This window comes from Abramis brama, assembly GCF_963993115.1.
Source record: "Abramis brama genome assembly, chromosome: 21".
NCBI lineage: Eukaryota > Metazoa > Chordata > Actinopteri > Cypriniformes > Leuciscidae > Abramis > Abramis brama.
The window spans coordinates 3,046,459-3,066,215 of NC_139983.1; the positions used below are offsets into that span (position 1 = coordinate 3,046,459).

General features: G+C 37.9%; 1 protein-coding gene across 2 annotated transcripts in view; it reads right to left on the bottom strand.

Moving 5' to 3' along the window:
• ttll5 (tubulin tyrosine ligase-like family, member 5) overlaps positions 1-19,757 on the bottom strand; it is a 145,827-nt gene that overhangs the window by 21,164 nt on the left and 104,906 nt on the right. For both annotated transcript variants that reach the window (XM_084097321.1, XM_084097320.1), the window contains exons 29-30: positions 13,898-14,066; positions 4,734-4,927 (exon numbers count right to left, since the gene is read on the bottom strand). In XM_084097321.1, the coding sequence (XP_083953447.1) occupies positions 4,734-4,927; positions 13,898-14,066 (363 nt within the window). The remainder of the gene's footprint in view (positions 1-4,733; positions 4,928-13,897; positions 14,067-19,757) is intronic.

Below are 19,757 nucleotides of genomic sequence, written 5' to 3' on the forward strand. Positions count from 1 at the left end.
CGTCCGCTGATTTCTCAGAGCTTGCTAATGTTCTGTAATTGGGCCAAATGTGCAATAACTAGGCTGCAGTGCATCGTGGGAAACAAGAGGAGCTGGGCTCTCTTTCTGTGGTCCGAGCGCTACACACACCTCCCACCGTTCTGTCTGCAAATCTCAAAACAAAATCAGATTTCCACAGCACGCATAAACACAGCCCAGCCGCCCAACCACACTGTTTACTTAATAGGCAGAAACCTGTGGTGTGTGTGCGTTTGTGTGCGTGTGTGTGTGTGTGTGTGGATGAAGACAATGAATGCAAATGGTATTAACATTCTTAATGTGTTCTTCTACACAACAATCACTAATGCAAACCTCAGCTGAGGACTGAACACATGAATTGTGAGGAAAACACTCACTAAATTTTTGCTTTTGTCGATTTATAAACTCTAAACATTGCTGAATAGTTTTTATTTTGTCTTGAGATTCGAACAGCAGTGGATGAGATTTTTGATATCGGTGCACGGTCAAACATCTGTGTGTTACGATGAGTGAGTTTTCACAGATGACCGGAAAACTGTTCAGATTAAACCATGAAGGACTGACACAACTGTAAAAGCTAACAGCTCTGAACACATCACTGAAGAGTAGAATCAAGCCTCGTCATGTGTCTTTATAAAGCAGATATAACTAATCATTGACTTATAGAATAAGAGAAGTGTTCATGATAGTAAAGGTAGCCAAAACGTATGTTCTTTCACTATAGGACTGTGTATTTATTAAAAACTGATACTGAACATCACTGATAATAATTAGAAATGTTTCTTGAGCATCAAATCATCATATAAGAGTGATTTCTGAAGGATCATGTGACACTGAAGACTGGAGTAATGATGCTGAACATTCATTTGTGTGTAAGCAACATAAAGAAAAATAATGTTTAGTGGCATATTTTATAAGGTACTATCAAGGCTAGTATTGCCAATACTAATAGCAATATATTTATATATTTTAATATATTACTATACTAGTAAAATCCATATATTGAATGTGTTAAATAATGTTCTTTGTCATTCCTTCTTGTGGGAAACCACAAGAGTTTACATTGAATTCAATGCCAGATACAGTTTATTGTGTAACCAAAATACCAATAATATACAGGAAAAAAGACTTCATGCATAATGCAGGACTTCACATTGACCCTCCAGCACTTGTATTTATTTATTTAAATCATAGCCATTGGAAGTGTAATAATCACATTAGGCCATGTCACAATTTCTGTTTTCAACCCCAAATTTAGGATCTTTTAAAATGATCAAGAGTTTTGCTGTAGCATTTAAGATATTTTAAGGCCCCGATATACTTCGAGTGAAATCGAAGAACTGGTGTGATGTAATTTCGAACAAAATCAGGCCAAACAGAAGTTCATTTGGAGTTTCATTTTGGGAGTTTTGAAAGAGCTTGTCAAATCCAACTTTCTGGAAAAGTTTGCTCCGGCTGGTTGAACACTTTCAAACTCCCATTTATCTGTGGGAATTGTGTAATAGGTGGGTGTGGCTCTGAGGCTCCGCCTTCTTTGAGGTGTAAATCTTCTCCGGTTCATTTCTCCTGTTCAGTCCGTCGAGGTCAGACGCGAGTGAAAACATGAACACTCAAGTGGAGAGATGCTTTACAGTAGAAACTGGAGTTGTAGGGCCCTATTTTAACGATCTAAGCGCATGGTCTAAAGCGCAGGGCACAAGTGCACTTAGGGCGTCCGAATCCACTTTTGCTAGTTTAACGACGGGAAAAATGGTCGCCGCTCCCGGCGCATGGTCTAAAAGGGTTGTCCCTATTCTCTTAATGAGTAATGGGTGTGTTTTGGGCGTAACGTGAAATAAACCAACCAGAGTCTCATCTCCCATTCCCTTTAAAAGCCAGTTGCGCTCGTGCCATGGCAGATTCGCTATTTACTGAAAAACTGGACGCTTCTCCAGAGCGCAAATAGATCAACTTGTGCGCGAGGTTAAAGCAAGCAGACCATCTACGGGACAAGCCGGATTCCATCATATCTATATGTACAAAATATTAATCTTTTACATTGTAATCCTTTTTAATTTTAATATTTGGCGTGTTTGTGTGCTGCTGTGTTGTGGACCCGCCTAAAGGCGCACATTACTAACGCACTCTTTAAATAACAAAAAATATATATATACTGCACCACTGAATTTAGACCAGGTTTCAGTTGGTCAACGGCTCAGTCTATTCCAGTTCCTCAAAATAGCAACACACCAACAATGCTCCTGAACACACCTGGTTTTCAGACCAGTCGCCCATGGGTGCATAAATAGGCGCAAATGCATTTGCTATTTAAACAACAGCGTGAAAATGAAAACTGCATCGGGCTGAAACTAGCAAATAACACTTGCGTCGCGCTTGGCACTGCATTGCGCTGGGTCTATGATAGGGCCCGTAATTATAATTGGAAGTGACACAGATAATGTTTATTCATGTTTAATACTGCACAGCTGCTGCTTCACAACAATCTATTGTATAAAATCTATTGTATAAATAAACGTGACTGGAGTGCTGAATCTGCAAACATCCACATCACTACGATCAGATGCTTTCTGAACCGCTGTTTTCTCACCGCTGTCATTAAACTACTGTTGTTTATTTTGTTATTGAGAGGAAAGTGCAGCACATATTTTTACATTCATCTGAACGTCGCTATACTGTTTTAGAAATAGGTGACCGCTGCTCACATTTTTCAAGCTTCATTTCACCCCTAAGCAAGAACCAAAATAACTTTGCAGTGAGTAAATCAGGCCTTAAGACTTTATATCAGAGGTGGGACCAAGTCATTGTTTTGCAAGTCACAAGTAAGTCTCGAGTCTTTGCATTCAAGTCCCGAGTCAAGACAGGCAAGTCCAAGTCAAGTTGCAAGTCCTCGAGTTTAAGATTCAAGTCTTAAACAAGTCATTAGTGCTTTTTGCACAAATTAGTGTCTCAGTGTAGCCTGGGTTTCCCCATGCTGCCTTGTGCGCAGCGCGATTTTATTCACGCTGCTAGGCAGCCTGGACACCATGGACCAGACTCAAAAATGGAACCAATCACAGAACGAGGAGGGAGCAGCAAGACGATGACGACGTCTATGTGACACACCGAAGCAGTTTGTTTATATCTATGGATCCAACATGGCATCAGACGCGAAGTTACCTTTCGATGCAGCCTTAGATAGTGTTCTAAGTAGTTTAGAACGCAAGTTTATTTCGTCTTCTTCCTCGTTGAATTTCTGTCGCTCTACATACGTCATCTGGTATAATTGAAACGATTGGCTATGAGCTACGTACAGGCGCATTTGATAGACATTCGTAGCGCCCAATAAGCAGCTCTGGGCATTCGTAAACCACGCCTCAAATACGAGAAAATGAACATGTGGTTCCCAGGCTAGTCTCAGTGTTAATTACTATATGAAATGTATAAAATGTATACTAAATGTATACTAATTTATATCAGGAAGGCTTTTAAAATATGTTCATGACTTAGCAGTTCAATTTCATATTTATTGCGATAAAATTTTCACTAAGGGCACCCATCTATCTCAGTTCAATTTAGGGATTGTTCTTACGTGTGACAAAATAAGGAAAAGGCAGTGAAAAAAAAAAAAAAGCGCAATTTTCAAACTTGGAACGTTTGGACGTTGACGTGGACGTTGATTGGTTGGTTGTCTGATTGGTTGAATGTGAAGAGTGGCAATGCAGATATAAAAATAAAAGTAACTGTTCATTGGGAAAATTTATCGTGATTTGCTACACATTAAGTTTAAAATATTGAGTCCCTGGTTAAATTATTTTAAAAAAAAATATTTTAAAATATATTATTATTTTTAAATTATTTTGTTAACGTGACAGTAATTGTAGAACAATGCTATTTCCATGGTGACGTATCAAGCGTCATGTGACACTTTTTGGGGCTACATGCCTGTCATTTACAAAACGTAAATCCATCCATTTCTCCCGAAAGACATGAAAGTGAGTGGCTGGTGAACAGGGAGAAGACTTTATAGTTACCTATAGGCTAAAATGTGCGTTTGTTGTGGAAAAAAAAAAAACGTCTCAAAATTATATTTGAAAGGTTTATTATTTCCGCTTACTTAGACATCAGTGTGTGGGTTTTTTTTCCCTCAAATTATAAATGGTTCACTAGTACTTGTGTATTTAAATGCCTGAAAAAACAAACAAAAAAAACAACATTATTTGGTTGAAAACTGTCTGAACGTGTGATAAATGACAACTGACACGCGCTGCTGAACACACTCTATCAAGCGCTCTCTGGCTCAGTGCCAAACGTGCGAAAGCAGCGCTAATCAGCGCTGTGATCATGCGTCAATGATACAGTGCTATACTACAGTGATTATTACAACTCTGATCTGTGGTTTTAGAAGGTAGGTCAAGTCTTTCCAAGTCACAGGGCTCAAGTCCGAGTCAAGTCGCGAGTCATTGTTGTCAAAGTTTAAGTCGAGTCGCAAGTCATCTTTGATTATGTCAAGTCGACAAAAAAACTCCAGTCAATTTGGGACTCGAGTCCAAGTCAAGTCCAAGTCGAGTCCACAACCCTGCTTTATATGACCTTAAATGTGATCAAACTGAATTAAAGGCATTTTTAGAGGTTTTAAGGACCCTTTTTGAATCAGATTCAGATGTAGATTGCTGACACAGACCCAACTGAAGTTCAGAAAGTGAAAGAGTGTGGAAGGAAACCCCCTCAGGTCTTACTTGTGGAGAGAGTGGACAGTCTTGCGCACGCGTCCGTCTCTCGGTGCGCTGCTGGGAGGTTTGGGTGTGAGCGTGAGGACGCCTGCGCTGCCCGCCTGACTCAGGGTGTGTGTGAACGGCTGGCTCACGGGGATGCTGGGAGCGTACGCTCGCGCTGAAACAGCAGGTGTGAGGGTGTGTGACGCCAGAGCGGCCTGAGGCACAAATAAAGAGAAGAGTTAGTGAACCTGATACATACGTACATATTGTGGGTTCCTGAAGTCTGACACACTACTGAAAGTAAAATGCTTGTGGATGCTAATTTAAAAGTGATGTTTGGAATTATGTTGAGGTTTAAATATTTTCTCATATCCCAGTTTAATATGCAGCATAAACTATAATCATATAGTTGTTCGGTGTCCCCTGAAGAGTATAAAGGACCGTTCACACCTAGATGGATCAACTATACTAGAGTTCACACCAAAGCAGGATAACATCCTGTTTATTACAAGCATTACGTGTAATCAAGGGCTTCATTAGTTGCACCAGGTGTGTTTGAGCTAGAACACATGAAATATCTGGTTAGGTTTGTTGAGTGTCACATTTGACTGCATGTTAGAAAAATGGCTGTGGCGAGCAGGACGAGGTCGAGGGCCGTGAGAGAACGGCGCGAGGCCGGTGGCGTGATTACTGATGAGCGACACCTGTGAGACGCACTGGTCCCATATCTGTCACGGAGGAGCGGAAGCATAAAATGGAGATCGAGAGAGGCCAGGCCTGGAGTTTATTTGATGTTTATGTTTTATTTGATGTGACAGCAGTCGTCCGTGAGGGGCTGCAGTCTTTTAATTTCGTTTTGTATTTGTTTTATTTTTTTATATTAAAATCTGTTGAATGTTTGCCGGTTCCCGCCTCCTTCTTCCCACAATAACGAACTTGTCAAAAGCATGGTCCAAAAAGTTAAGAGAAGGTACAGTATCATCGTCCTTCACAAACAAGGAACAGGATATAAAAAATGGCGAAGGCACCAAATGTTGCTAGGGACATCGTTGGAAGGGGATTCATAAATTTTGGGGCATCTCGCCCGGGGGGCGGGGTTACGTCCTGCGTCACATCTCTCATGTGGGTTCTCGTCGACCAGGGTCAGCGCGCACCAGCGGGGACCCGTCAAAGATTCTATAGTTTTTCCAACCGTCACCGCACTCCCGAGTGCGAAGAGCTCTCAATGTCCTATATGCTTTCTTATGCTCGCGCTGACCGAAAGTTAATGTGTTTTCCCCCTGTGGCTCAGTGGCAGAATCTTAGGCTTTCGCGCCTGAGACGGTAGGACTGTGCAAACAAAGTAGGCTAGCTGTCTAGCATTGCCATGTCAGTGTATTGATTCATTGTCCCTTCATAGTTTGTAAGAGACATTTCAGGTTGGATGTATTTAATAAACTGAGCAAAGCCTATTCATCTGTTAATATGAAACGCGACTTGGCCATTGTAATTAAGGCTACATCACATCTTGTACAACTTAAACCCTTGGTAGCTAGGTAACGATAAACAAACTGAAAGATCGCAATTCCTGATTTCGCTTTCGTTCACTAAACAAAGACTATGGAAATTAAACATCACTTTTCCATCAAAAAACGTGTTGTAAAAAACATAATTTATTAGATTTAAGACCTAGGTTCGCTAGCTAGTTCTGTGCCTGCCTGTGTGCGCTATGGTGCGCACTGACCCTGGTCGACGAGAACCCGCATGAGAGATGTGACGCAGGACGTAACCCCGCCCCCCGGGCGAGATGCCCCAAAATTTATGAGTCCCTCGTTGGAAGCATAGTTCGCAGGTTCAAAGTTTTTTATTTTTTTATTTATTTACTTATTTACAGAATAAAATAACAAAACAAACTTCAAACCCCCCACCCACCCCAACCACTCCCCCATGCATTCATACCACAATCACAACCACAATCATCCACACATTCATAGTGTTATGACAGGAAAGCAAACTATAAATAGAAAGGAAGCACAGAGCAAACAAAATTAATAACATAAGAAAATAAAAAAAAAGAATAAATCAATAACACTGATAAAAAAATCAATAAACAAAATACAATACAATTAGCAAAACATTTATGATATAACACATGGCACCTAATACATCGCAGGTTCAAAGTTAAAGGAACAGTGGTTAAAAGTCAAGCTCTTTAAAGTCAGATGGATTCTGATTCGCTGTCAGTATTTTTATCGTTCTACAGCTGGGAAAAATGTTCTGCAAGTGATTCCAATGCAATGATGTTTATATGTGTTGTTATTGTTATAGTTATGGTGTGGGCTCCACTATTCTCAAAGAATTGGAATAATTATTAAAACTTTATCAATGTAGTTATATAGCAATAACTACATCGATAAAGTTTTAATAATCATTCCAATTATCCAATTTTATCATCCTTGGCCTTAACACTGTGACGCATCAAGACATATAGTTGAGCATGATGTTAGACTGTGACACTGGCTCAATGGAATTGAGTTTGAGGTGGGACTGTTTATCTGACCAAAGAGACAAAGTGTGTGTTCAAGAAACGGTTTAGTTACACACTTCACCTATAATTTAAAAAAAATCAGCAATTTACTGCAAAATTGACACTTCCTGTCAAAAGTTTGGAATCATTAAGATTGTTTAATGTTTTTGATAGAAGTCCCTTCGGCTCATCAAGGCTGCGTTTATTTGATCAAAAATACAGTAAAAACAGTAATATTGTGAAATATTATTATCATTTAAATTAACTAATTCAATATATTGTAAAGTGTAATTTTTTCCTGTGATCAAAGCTGAATTGTCAGCATCATTACTCCAGCCTTCAGTGTCACATGATCCTTCAGAAATGTATTTGAAAACAGAGCAGCATTTATTTGAAATATAAATATTTTGTAACATTATTAATGTTTTCACTCTCATTTTTAATCAATTTAATCAATTTATGTGCCCTTGCTGCTTAAAAATAGAATCTATTTTTTTAATTGTACTAACCCAAACTTTTGAATGTTACAAGGTTTTTGAGTGTTTCCATAAAAATATTAAGCTGTTTTCAACATTAATAATGTTTCTTGAGCAGCAAATCAGCATTTTAGAATGATTTCTGAAGGATCACGTGACACTGAAGTAATTTTTAAAAACATTAGAATAGAAAACAGTTCTTTTAAATTGTAATAATAATCTACTGTAATTTTGATCAAATAAATGCAGTCTTGGTGGGCAGAAGAGACTTCTTTCAAAAACATTATAGACTCTTAATGATTCCAAACTTTTGACCGGTGGTGTGTATTTGATTATTCTCCAAGATATAGAGCAGAATCTCAAATATTTCTTCTTTGTTTACCATTATAACGTTTGCTTGAATCTGAAAAATGCTATAACTGTCTGTCTATTTCAGATTTTAATGAGATCTTCCAGCAGAGTTTGAGCCTGTGAAGGAAAGACCTTATCTCAGTCTTTATTAAAAGCAGCATTTTTCCCTCAAGCCATTCGAGGTCAAGCACAACAGCCTCCAAAAGCCAGTTCATTCACTCACATGGAAGAAAGAAATGACACGGCTTATCATAACAGCCACTAAATACTTTATAATCGGACATACCAAAACACAGGAATTCTTCACATTTCATTCCTGTTTAGACAAGTTTTCATCCGAGTGAGCACTTGGACTAGGTAAACATATTTTCCATGCTGAAATGCGATTTAATGGCTACCGTTCATTGATTCGAAAGGGGACGAGAAAGCATTCTTTCCGTCTCAGTCCTCTGGCGTTTGATGAATGAGTGGGCGGGACGCACCGGTTGGAGGATCTGAGTTGTGGGCCAGTAAAGGGCACCTTTCTAATGCTGCCAGGTGGCCGTGGGCCAAACTGTAGAGTCTGAACCCAACACAGAACACAACGGCCCAATAACACGCTACACAATCACAGCACTTTGCCTGCTTGCTTTCCATCTCTGCTCTAACTTCTGTGACTTCCATCTGCAAATCAAACAAATCAACTCAACAAGAAGCAGCAATTAAGGGTTCACCTTATATATATATATATACACACTACCGTTCAAAAGTTTGGGGTCAGTAAGATGTTTAATGTTTTTTAAAGTCTCTTCTGCTCACCGAGGCTGCATTTATTTGATTAAAAATACAAACAAAAACAGTCATATTGTGAAATATTATTGCAATTTAAATCAGCTGTTTTCTATGTGAATATATAGTGAAGTGTAATTTATTCCTGTGATCAAAGCTGAATTTTCAGCATCATTACTCCAGTCTTCAGTGTCACATGATCCTTCAGAAATCACTCTAATATGATGATTTGATGCTCAAGAAACATTTTTGATTATTATCAATGTTGAAAACTGTTTTTTACATTTGTATTTCATGATTCTTTGATGAATAGAAAGTTCAAAAGAACAGCATTTATCTGAAATCTAAAGCTTTTGTAACATTAAACACTACCGTTCAAAAGTTTGGGGTCAGTGAGAATTTTAATTTTATTTTTGGGGGAAAGAAATAAAATAAATCAATACTTTTATTCATCAAGGATGAGTTAAACTGATCAAAAGTTACAGTAAAGACATTTATAATGTTAGAAAATATTCTATTTTAAATAAATGCTGTTCTTTTGAACTTTCTATTCATCAAAGAATTTTGAAAAAAATTGTACACAACTGTTTTCAACATTGATAATAATAATGAAAGTTTCTTGAGCATCAAATCATCATATTAGAGTGATTTCTGAAGGACACTGAAGACTGGAGTAATGATGCTGAAAATTCAGCTTTGATCAAAGGAATAAATTACAGTTTAAAATATATTCAAATAGAAAACAGTCATTTAAAATTGTCATAATATTTCACAATATTACTGTTTTTTTTATTGCTTTTTATCAAATAAATGCAGCCTTGGTGAGCAGAAGATACTTCTTTTAAAAACATTAAAAAATCTTACTGACCCCCAACTTTTGAACGGTAGTGTGTGTGTGTGTGTATATATATATATATATATATACCAAACGTTTGCTTGAATTATAAGCAAATTTTTCATTTCAAGCAATTCATTTTTCAAGCAAACGTTATAATTTGGGTTTCCCCAAATTCAACTGAAAATGCAACTTTTAATGACTTCTGCAGTCTCATAATTATTCAACCCCTTCATGGCAAGCATCTTTAGTAGACTACTTGATAGAACACACTTTTGCTGTTCTGACCTGCTGCAAACGAGATGTTTAACCAGACAGCAGCTTCTGGCAGCGTTTCTGGGGAATCTTAGCCCGTTCCTCATAAGCAATGGCCTCCAGTTCAGTAATATTATTGGGTTTGCGCGCTTCAACCGCCTTCTTCCAATCCCACCAGAGATTTTCTATAGGGTTCAAGTCAGGGGACTGTGATGGTCACTGTAGACTCTTCCAGGAATTCTTCTGAAACCAAGTCTTGGTGGAATTTGAGGTATCCTTGGGATCACTGTCCTGTTGGAAGGTCCAAGCTTCAGCTTCCTCACTGACGGCATGATGTTTTCTCCTAGGATTTCCTGACACTTCAATTAGTCCATCTTGCCTTCCACACGCTGCAGGTTTCCAGTGCCAGAGGATGCAAAGCAGCCGCAGAGCATCACCGATCCACCATGCTGAACTGCAGACAGTGTTCTTTTCAGCATATGCTTCATTCTTCTTCCTCCAGACATAACGCTGATCCATAGGGTCAGAAATTTCCAGTTTTTTTCATTGCTCCACAGAACAGAATCTCAAAACTTCTGTGGCTTATTTATATGATTCTGAGCACTTTTTTTGTGCTTTTGGATCAGAAGTGGTGTATGTCTTAGAGTTCTGGCATGGAAGTCGCATGCGTTTAGTACACGCCTTACTGCGCAAGCTGAAACCTCAGTGCCTGTTGCCACCAAGTCTTGCTGCAGGTCTTTTGCAGTCACTCGAGGGTTTTATCTGAACCTGCCTTCTCAGAAATCTGGTTGCAGCCTTTGATATCTTCCTTTTTCTGCCCCGTCCAGTTAGTGTAACCACTGTTTCTTTAACTTTGAACGTAACTATGCCTCTAGGAACATTTAGTACCTTCGCTATCTTTTTGTATCCTGCTCTTTGTTTGCGAAGGGCGATGATATCTTCTCTTAACTTTTTGGACCATTCTTTTGACTACTTTCTAACATGCAGTCAAACGTGACACTCATCAAACCTAGCCAGTTCAGATATTTCATGTGTTCCAGCTCAAGCACACCTGGTGCAACTAATGAAGCCCTTGATTAGTTACATCAGGTGTGCTTGAGACACCTTTTTTTTAGATTTGTTTTGTTGTGAGGGAATCTATTCAGGCGGTTGAATAATTTTGAGACTGCGGAAGTCATTAAAAGTTGCATTTTTTATTTAATTTGGAGAAACTATTTTAAAAATATTTGCCAATAAAATTTGCCTGTAAACCTGATTTGCAATGGGGGTTAAATAATTTTGAACTGTATATATATAAAAATAAAAAAAATCAATCAAATTTTTAAAGGTTGATTGAACTACTGAATGTAGAAAAAAGATTACAATAAAGTACATCAATCAACTAAAGTATTTTTTTGTTACAATGTCATGTTTGGTGTTTAGGGTCCAACTAACAGGCTGCTGATCATGCTTAGTTCACTGATGATGATCTTTAATAATTAGTATTTTGGGTCAAATCTTAGAGAGTTATGACGACATACATGTTTGTTATTAAGAAATAATAGATGTTTTAGCTCTGTGTAGTGTCTTTGATTATAATTTGATGTAAAAGTTGTGTTTCAAATCACCATTAGAGTGATTAGTGTTCTCTTCTGTCAGATTTCAGCACATGTTCACTACTTGCTTGGGTGCAAAGAAGTAATTCAATATAACCGCAAGTCTGTGCAACAAAGTCATACACAAGTAAGAAAGTTCTACATCACTATTATGTAATATAAATGCTCATATTAATGTAAAATGCAAGCTGATTGAACATGACTCTATAAGTAAAAACATGATTAATTTTGAGTTCATAGAACTTATATTGTGTTTGATAAAAGCCCAGACCAAATTTAATTGTTAAATTCGGCATGAAGCAGAACTTGCAATCTCTTTTTTTTCTATTGTGATGTATATCGAGTGGGACAGGGCTCGATTTTGTCCATAGGGAATTGATTGGATGAAGGTTGTGGTTTGCTATTGTGGATCTAATGTGAGTGACAGGTTCCCCCGCCCTCGCGCCAGTAAACATGGCATCAGAGATTTCAAGTTGATACAACAACATTTCCATTATTTGAGTCAAAATCCTGAAGCTTGTTGCCTCAAGGGTTTGCATTTTCTCAAATTCAGATTTTTGACAATGTGGAAAAATTGCACATTTCCGATGAAAACATGTTTACATGTGTCAGTAGGAGTGATTGTGGCTTGTGGCTTGAGTCTCAGAAGAAGATCAGTGCTTCATGGGGAGGTTTGGGGAGTATCCACTGATACAGGACTGACTCATAAACCATGCAAACTTACACACAGATGACCATACACACTAACACACACTCTTCACTCGTCTGCCCATTTCATTCAGTTTAAGGCCTATGATGGAAGCCTCCTCCGAGGGTCCCGTGGCTTAATGAACCCCTCTGGAGAATGAGGACTGATTACTTCATAGTGCCAGGGAAGAGGAGATCTCTGTCAAGAAAGGTCTGTGGGGGTGGGGATCGTTTTCCCATAATCCCCTGCAGAACACAATCAACTTTTGCCAAGAAAAACAAATCTCCAATTGCATTAATTAGAGACACAGAACAGTGACATCAGTGTAGCTGAATTGCGACACTATTATAAATGTGCATGTAGTCATGCGAAGTCAGAAGACGTGATGTTTACAGGATCTGATGTAAGTGTGAAATGCACAGCTGAAAGAGAAACATGAGAGGATCGCATTTCATATGGACTAAATTCTACTGAAGAAACTGAAATGATATAAGAGTCACTGATTATTTCGGGTCCTTTATCCTTAAAAATTATGCTGGCATTAGTGGAATTGCATTAGCATGGTTTTAATCATACTTATCAGACCATTATCAGTTTGTAGCAGTAAATGAAGAGATGTCTTATCGATCACAAGTTCAGTATGGCGTACCACAAGGCTCAGTACTAGGACCGCTGCTGTTCACTCTGTACATGCTACCCTTAGGAGATATCATTAGGAAGCATGGCATTAGTTTTCACTGTTATGCTGATGATACTCAGCTCTATATCTCTTCGCGCTCTGACGAAACTTACCAATTCAAGAAATTAACGGAATACATAGCTGATATAAAAATGTGGATGACTAGTAATTTCCTATTAATTCTGAATGAATTCTAATGATTGGACCAAAAACCTCCGCACGTACTAATCTAGAATACTGTCTAACACTTGATGGCTGCTCTGTCAAGTCTTCGTCGTCGGTTAGGAACCTGGGTGTGCTCTTTGATACCAATCTTTCATTTGAAAGTCACGTGTCTAGTATCTGTAAAACCGCATTCTTCCATCTTAAAAATATATCTAAATTATGACATATGCTTTCAATGAAAAATGCAGAACAGTTAGTTCATGCGTTCATGACCTCAAGGCTAGATTATTGTAATGCTCTACTGGGTGGTTGCCCTGCACACTTAATAAACAAACTACAGCTGGTCCAAAACGCAGCAGCTCGAGTTCTTACCAGAACCAGGAAGTATGACCATATTAGCCCAGTTCTGTCAAAACTGCATTGGCTCCCTATTAAACATAATAATAATAATAACTTTACATCATATTAAAATATTGCTGATTACTTACAAAGCACTAAATGGTTTAGCTCCGTAGTGCTTGAGCGAGCTCTTAACGCATTATAGTCCTTCACGTCTATTGCGATCTCAAAATTCCAGCCAGTTGATAATACCTAGAATATCAAAATCGACTGCAGGCGGTAAGCGGCCCCTAAGTTAATAACTAATGATCGCTGCGACGGAAGTGAATCAATCAAACTAACTTTAGCTGGACAATAACTTTATTCTAGAGCTGCTGTAAAGCCAAAACAATCTCTGTTACTGTAATTATTTCCTATTATCACTGTAAAGCTGCTTTGAAACAATCTAAATTGTTAAAAGCGCTGTATAAATGAAGGTGACTTGACTTGACTTGAACTGAAACACTGGTTGTGTGTGTGTGAGTGCACCTGGTGGCGTGAGCGGCTCTGGTCGAGCAGTTGTCTGGATCGCAGCTTCTGCTTCTGCAGCTGTTGGATGGCGAACTGGAGCTGGTAACTTCCCGAGGCCGACGACTGCTTCTGAGCGCTGACCGGATCTCCATCACACACAGACTCGGCTTCACACGCAGCTCTGAGCCTGAAGAGAAACAGAGCAATCATCACGACATGTGAGGAGGAAACTAGTCCAGGAGCATTTCAGTGTCCCAGCAGGCCTGACCAGAGAAAACATCGGTTTATTGAAACATGTTATTAATGTAGCTGCTAACTAAAAGGCCATAAAACAGATTAAAGCTGTTGTGTCATAAATTAAGGAAAATTTCGTCAATGGCGAGGAAATAAGGAAAAAACATAACAAACGCTGTCAGATCTGACTATAATGGAATGATAGGCTAATAAATCTCACAATGAAGTCTCAACCATGTGTTTATTATATTATGTCAAGGAATATATATATATTCTTAGATCAAGATATATTTACATGAGAATCAAAATTACTTAAGATATGACATTTTGTTTTCTGAAAAAAAAAAAAAAAAGATCAAAACAAAAGTATATTGTGCTCAAGACAAAACTAAACAAATAAAACAAAAATCTGCCAATGGGAAAACAAGTTTATTTTGATTTAAGAATGTTTAGATATTTATACTGGTGACAAGACAAAAACGTTTTTTTGTTTTGTTTTTTTTTGCAGATAAATAAATAAAAGTATTAATGTTGTACTTCAATTATGAAACAAACATAATTTCAGATGTAAAGCACCTCTAAAAAGACAATAGTGTCATTCACTATTTTATCACTTATCTATGGAAGCTTATTTATGCCACAGAATAAAAAAGAAACAATTTATTGCGACTTTTTATCTCACAACTGCGAGTTTCTTTTTATCTCAGAATTGCGTGATATAAAGTCGCATTTGCGAGAAATAAACTTGCGGTTCTGACTTTTGTTCTCTCAATTGCAAGCTTATATCTCGCAATTCTGACTTTATAACGCAATTGGGAGAAAAAAGTCAAAATTGCGAGATGTAAACTAACTAATAAAAAGTCGCAATTATCTTCTAAAATGTTTTTTTCTGTGGCGGAAACAAGCTTCAATACTTATCAGCTTATGTATGAATAAAATAATGTGTAATGTAAAGAATGTAACCAAATTTCTTCATGGCACATATAAAATGAAAGCTAAACACTCACTGATTTAGTGAGCAAATATAATACGTTATCTGTAGATATCTATAGCTTTTCATAGACAAAATATTCTGGTTCGATCCACATGTACCAAAGAAAAATACTTTGAGAATACTTAGAGTATATGCTATCAGGCTAATGTAAATACAGAAGTGAATTATTCTGGAATAAACATCAGTATAAGCAGCTCTTGTGCAACAGGCTACATGAGAACAGTAGAGCCAGCCGAAGACACTCGGGATCACAGAGTCATGTGAAAAGAACCATCCACCCATGCAATTCTCATTTCTCATAACAGTTTGTGTGTTGGAAAAACAATTGGTGACCCATGACAGAAGCTCAAAGACCTCCACCTCACCACATCTATAACACAAGCCTCCACGTCAGCTTCCAAACAGACCTCCACATCTCATCATCTGCTTCACTTCTAGAAGAGCAAACATGCTTTCCACAATAAACAATAAGAGTGAACTGCCAGAATAACACTGAGGAACTTCTTCATTACTGTCAGTCGTATGCATGCACTAACTCTCAGACATGATGATATGAGAAGCCAGACACCGTTCTAATCTCTCAGGAACTACTAATAATAATTAGTGCTGTGCGACGATTAATATTAAACTATTATAATAAAAGTTTGTGTTTACATAATATATGTGTGTGTACTGTGTCTATAATTATTTTGTATATATAAATACACACACATGCATGTATATTTAAGAAAAATGTGTAATTATAATGTGTAATAATCTAAATAAATTATATATAAAAATATATACAGTAAATACATGCAAATATTTCTTAAATATATACATGCATATGTGTGTGTATTTATATATAAAAAATAATTATAGACACAGCACACACACATATATCATGTAAACACAAACTTTTATTTCGGATGTGATTAAAGGATTAGTTCACCTCAAAATGAAAATTTCCTGATAATTTACTCACCCCAATGCCATCCAAGATGTTCATGTCTTTCTTTCTTCAACGGTAACCAAATTGTTGAAGTCCAAATCAGTGCAGCTTCAAAGGGCTCTGCACGATCCCAGCTGAGGAATAGGGTCTTATCTAGCGAAACGATTGGTCATTTTCTAAATAAAATAAAAATGTATATACTTTTTAACCACAATTGTTCGTCTTGTGCTGGTCTGCGACGCTCCAGGCATTACATAATCACGTTGGAAAGGTCACGCTGGACATAGGCGGAAGTACCGCCCCATTGTTTACAAAGCGAACATGCGAAGACCAATACAAAAGCCCTTTAACAAAAAAGGTAAAACAATGATGTCGGACGATTTTGAAGTTGGAGGAGAAAATGAGATGGAGTTTTTCGCCCTTCCCTACCTTTGTGAACCGGAGTACACAGATGAAGACCTTAGGCAGATGGAGGAGACCGCTACGTCCAGCGTGACCTTTCCAACGTGATTACGTAATGCCTGGCGCGTCGCAGACCAGCACAAGACGAACAATTGTGGTTAAAAAGTATATACATTTTTATTTTATTTAGAAAATGACCAATCGTTTCGCTAGATAAGACCCTATTCCTCAGCTGGGATCGTGCAGAGCCCTTTGAAGCTCTTCAAAGCTCTTTCAAACTGCATTGATTTGGACTTCAACAATTTGGTTACCGTTGAAATCCATTGTGTGGAGAAAAATCCTGAAATGTTTTCCTCAAAAAACTTAATTTCTTTTCCACTGAAGAAAGAAAGACATGAACATCTTGGATGGCATTGGGGTGAGTAAATTATCAGGAAAATTTCATTTTGAGGTGAACTAATCCTTTAATCGTTGCCCAGCACTACTAATAATCCAAGCTACTAGTGATTATTTATTTTTTTAGTAATGTATATTAAAATATTTTGTTGAAAATGCTCGACTTCTCTTCAGCATATAAAATCATGAGGTCACACATTAATGAACCCCATACGGAGAAAGGTCTGCTCTCAGAATGCTATTAGCGCCATACAATAATGCATAATTTCAGGGAACAGTGCATTAAACGCAGTGAGATGTGTGTGACGCATGCCTGCAGTGTGTGTGTGCCGTGCCCCTGGCGTCCGCGTTCACTCATTAACACAACACTGTTATCCCGGGGTGGAATTTCTCACTCGCCAAACAGAGGAAAGTCCTGTGAACCCCAAGCCATCTGGGTCCAATTAAGATGAATAAAAAGCTTTTATTAAAATGAGGGCAGCATTGTATCCCTTACAACTATTTTTAGTCTCTCCACCTCTTAAATTCAACATGTGTGCATAAAAAACCTTTGTTTCAGCAGTAAAATCACTCTTTTGCTACTCCTGTGTTAACAGAGGTCAGTCTGAATCATCTGATCTGGTGTTGCTGCTCTCAGCACAGAAAACTACTGTATCTATGAATCAAACAGTCAAATCCCACTGAAAAACAGCTCACATACATGCAATGTGCTTGACTTGCATTGTGATCATTGTACATTAGTCTTAATCTTTCACTTAATCAACATTTGTCAATATGGAGAATTCCTCAAATTTAAGTTAGATTGCCTGTCTAGGCTTGAACGTGCTTCTCTTGTGTGAAAAGCACCTGTGCATATAAATAGCTGTGCAATAAAAGCTTGATGTGTACTGGCAACTATATATTTAAGGGTATTCTATTCATTAAAATATTGATATAGTTTTGACATAGCCTACACAAAACTTTTCCGTTTGTCAAAATACCTTGCTTGTCTTTAAATTGGACATTTTTCTTGGCTTATTTTGCTTTAAGCTCTTTGCTTTAAAAAAAAAAAAAAAATATATATATATATATATATATATATACATACACACACACACACACATATATATATATATATATATATATATATATATATATATATATATATATATATATATATATATATACATATATATATATATATATATATACAGTGAGGAAAATAAGTATTTGAACACCCTGCTATTTTGCAAGTTCTCCCACTTGGAAATCATGGAGGGGTCTGAAATTGTCATCGTAGGTGCATGTCCACTGTGAGAGACATAATCTAAAAAAAAAAAATCCAGAAATCACAATATATGATTTTTTTAAACTATTTATTTGTATGATACAGCTGCAAATAAGTATTTGAACACCTGTCTATCAGCTAGAATTCTGACCCTCAAAGACCTGTTAGTCTGCCTTTAAAATGTCCACCTCCACTCCATTTATTATCCTAAATTAGATGCACCTGTTTGAGGTCGATAGCTGCATAAAGACACCTGTCCACCCCATACAATCAGTAAGAATCCAACTACTAACATGGCCAAGACCAAAGAGCTGTCCAAAGACACTAGAGACAAAATTGTACACCTCCACAAGGCTGGAAAGGGCTACGGGGAAATTGCCAAGCAGCTTAGTGAAAAAAGGTCCACTGTTGGAGCAATCATTAGAAAATGGAAGAAGCTAAACATGACTGTCAATCTCCCTCGGACTGGGGCTCCATGCAAGATCTCACCTCATGGGGTCTCAATGATCCTAAGAAAGGTGAGAAATCAGCCCAGAACTACACGGGAGGAGCTGGTCAATGACCTGAAAAGAGCTGGGACCACCGTTTCCAAGGTTACTGTTGGTAATACACTAAGACGTCATGGTTTGAAATCATGCATGGCACGGAAGGTTCCCCTGCTTAAACCAGCACATGTCAAGGCCCGTCTTAAGTTTGCCAATGACCATTTGGATGATCCAGAGGAGTCATGGGAGAAAGTCATGTGGTCAGATGAGACCAAAATAGAACTTTTTGGTCATAATTCCACTAAACGTGTTTGGAGGAAGAAGAATGATGAGTACCATCCCAAGAACACCATCCCTACTGTGAAGCATGGGGGTGGTAGCATCATGCTTTGGGGGTGTTTTTCTGCACATGGGACAGGGCGACTGCACTGTATTAAGGAGAGGATGACCGGGGCCATGTATTGCGAGATTTTGGGGAACAACCTCCTTCCCTCAGTTAGAGCATTGAAGATGGGTCGAGGCTGGGTCTTCCAACATGACAATGACCCGAAGCACACAGCCAGGATAACCAAGGAGTGGCTCTGTAAGAAGCATATCAAGGTTCTGGCGTGGCCTAGCCAGTCTCCAGACCTAAACCCAATAGAGAATCTTTGGAGGGAGCTCAAACTCCGTGTTTCTCAGTGACAGCCCAGAAACCTGACTGATCTAGAGAAGATCTGTGTGGAGGAGTGGGCCAAAATCCCTCCTGCAGTGTGTGCAAACCTGGTGAAAAACTACAGGAAACGTTTGACCTCTGTAATTGCAAACAAAGGCTACTGTACCAAATATTAACATTGATTTTCTCAGGTGTTCAAATACTTATTTGCAGCTGTATCATACAAATAAATAGTTAAAAAATCATACATTGTGATTTCTGGATTTTTTTTTTTTGATTATGTCTCTCACAGTGGACATGCACCTACGATGACAATTTCAGACCCCTCCATGATTTCTAAGTGGGAGAACTTGCAAAATAGCAGGGTGTTCAAATACTTATTTTCCTCACTGTATGTATATATATATATATATATATATATATATATATATATATATATATATATATATATATATATATCGTTTTTAAAATGTAACATTAATATGACAGTAATTTGAATGTTATTGTAATATTG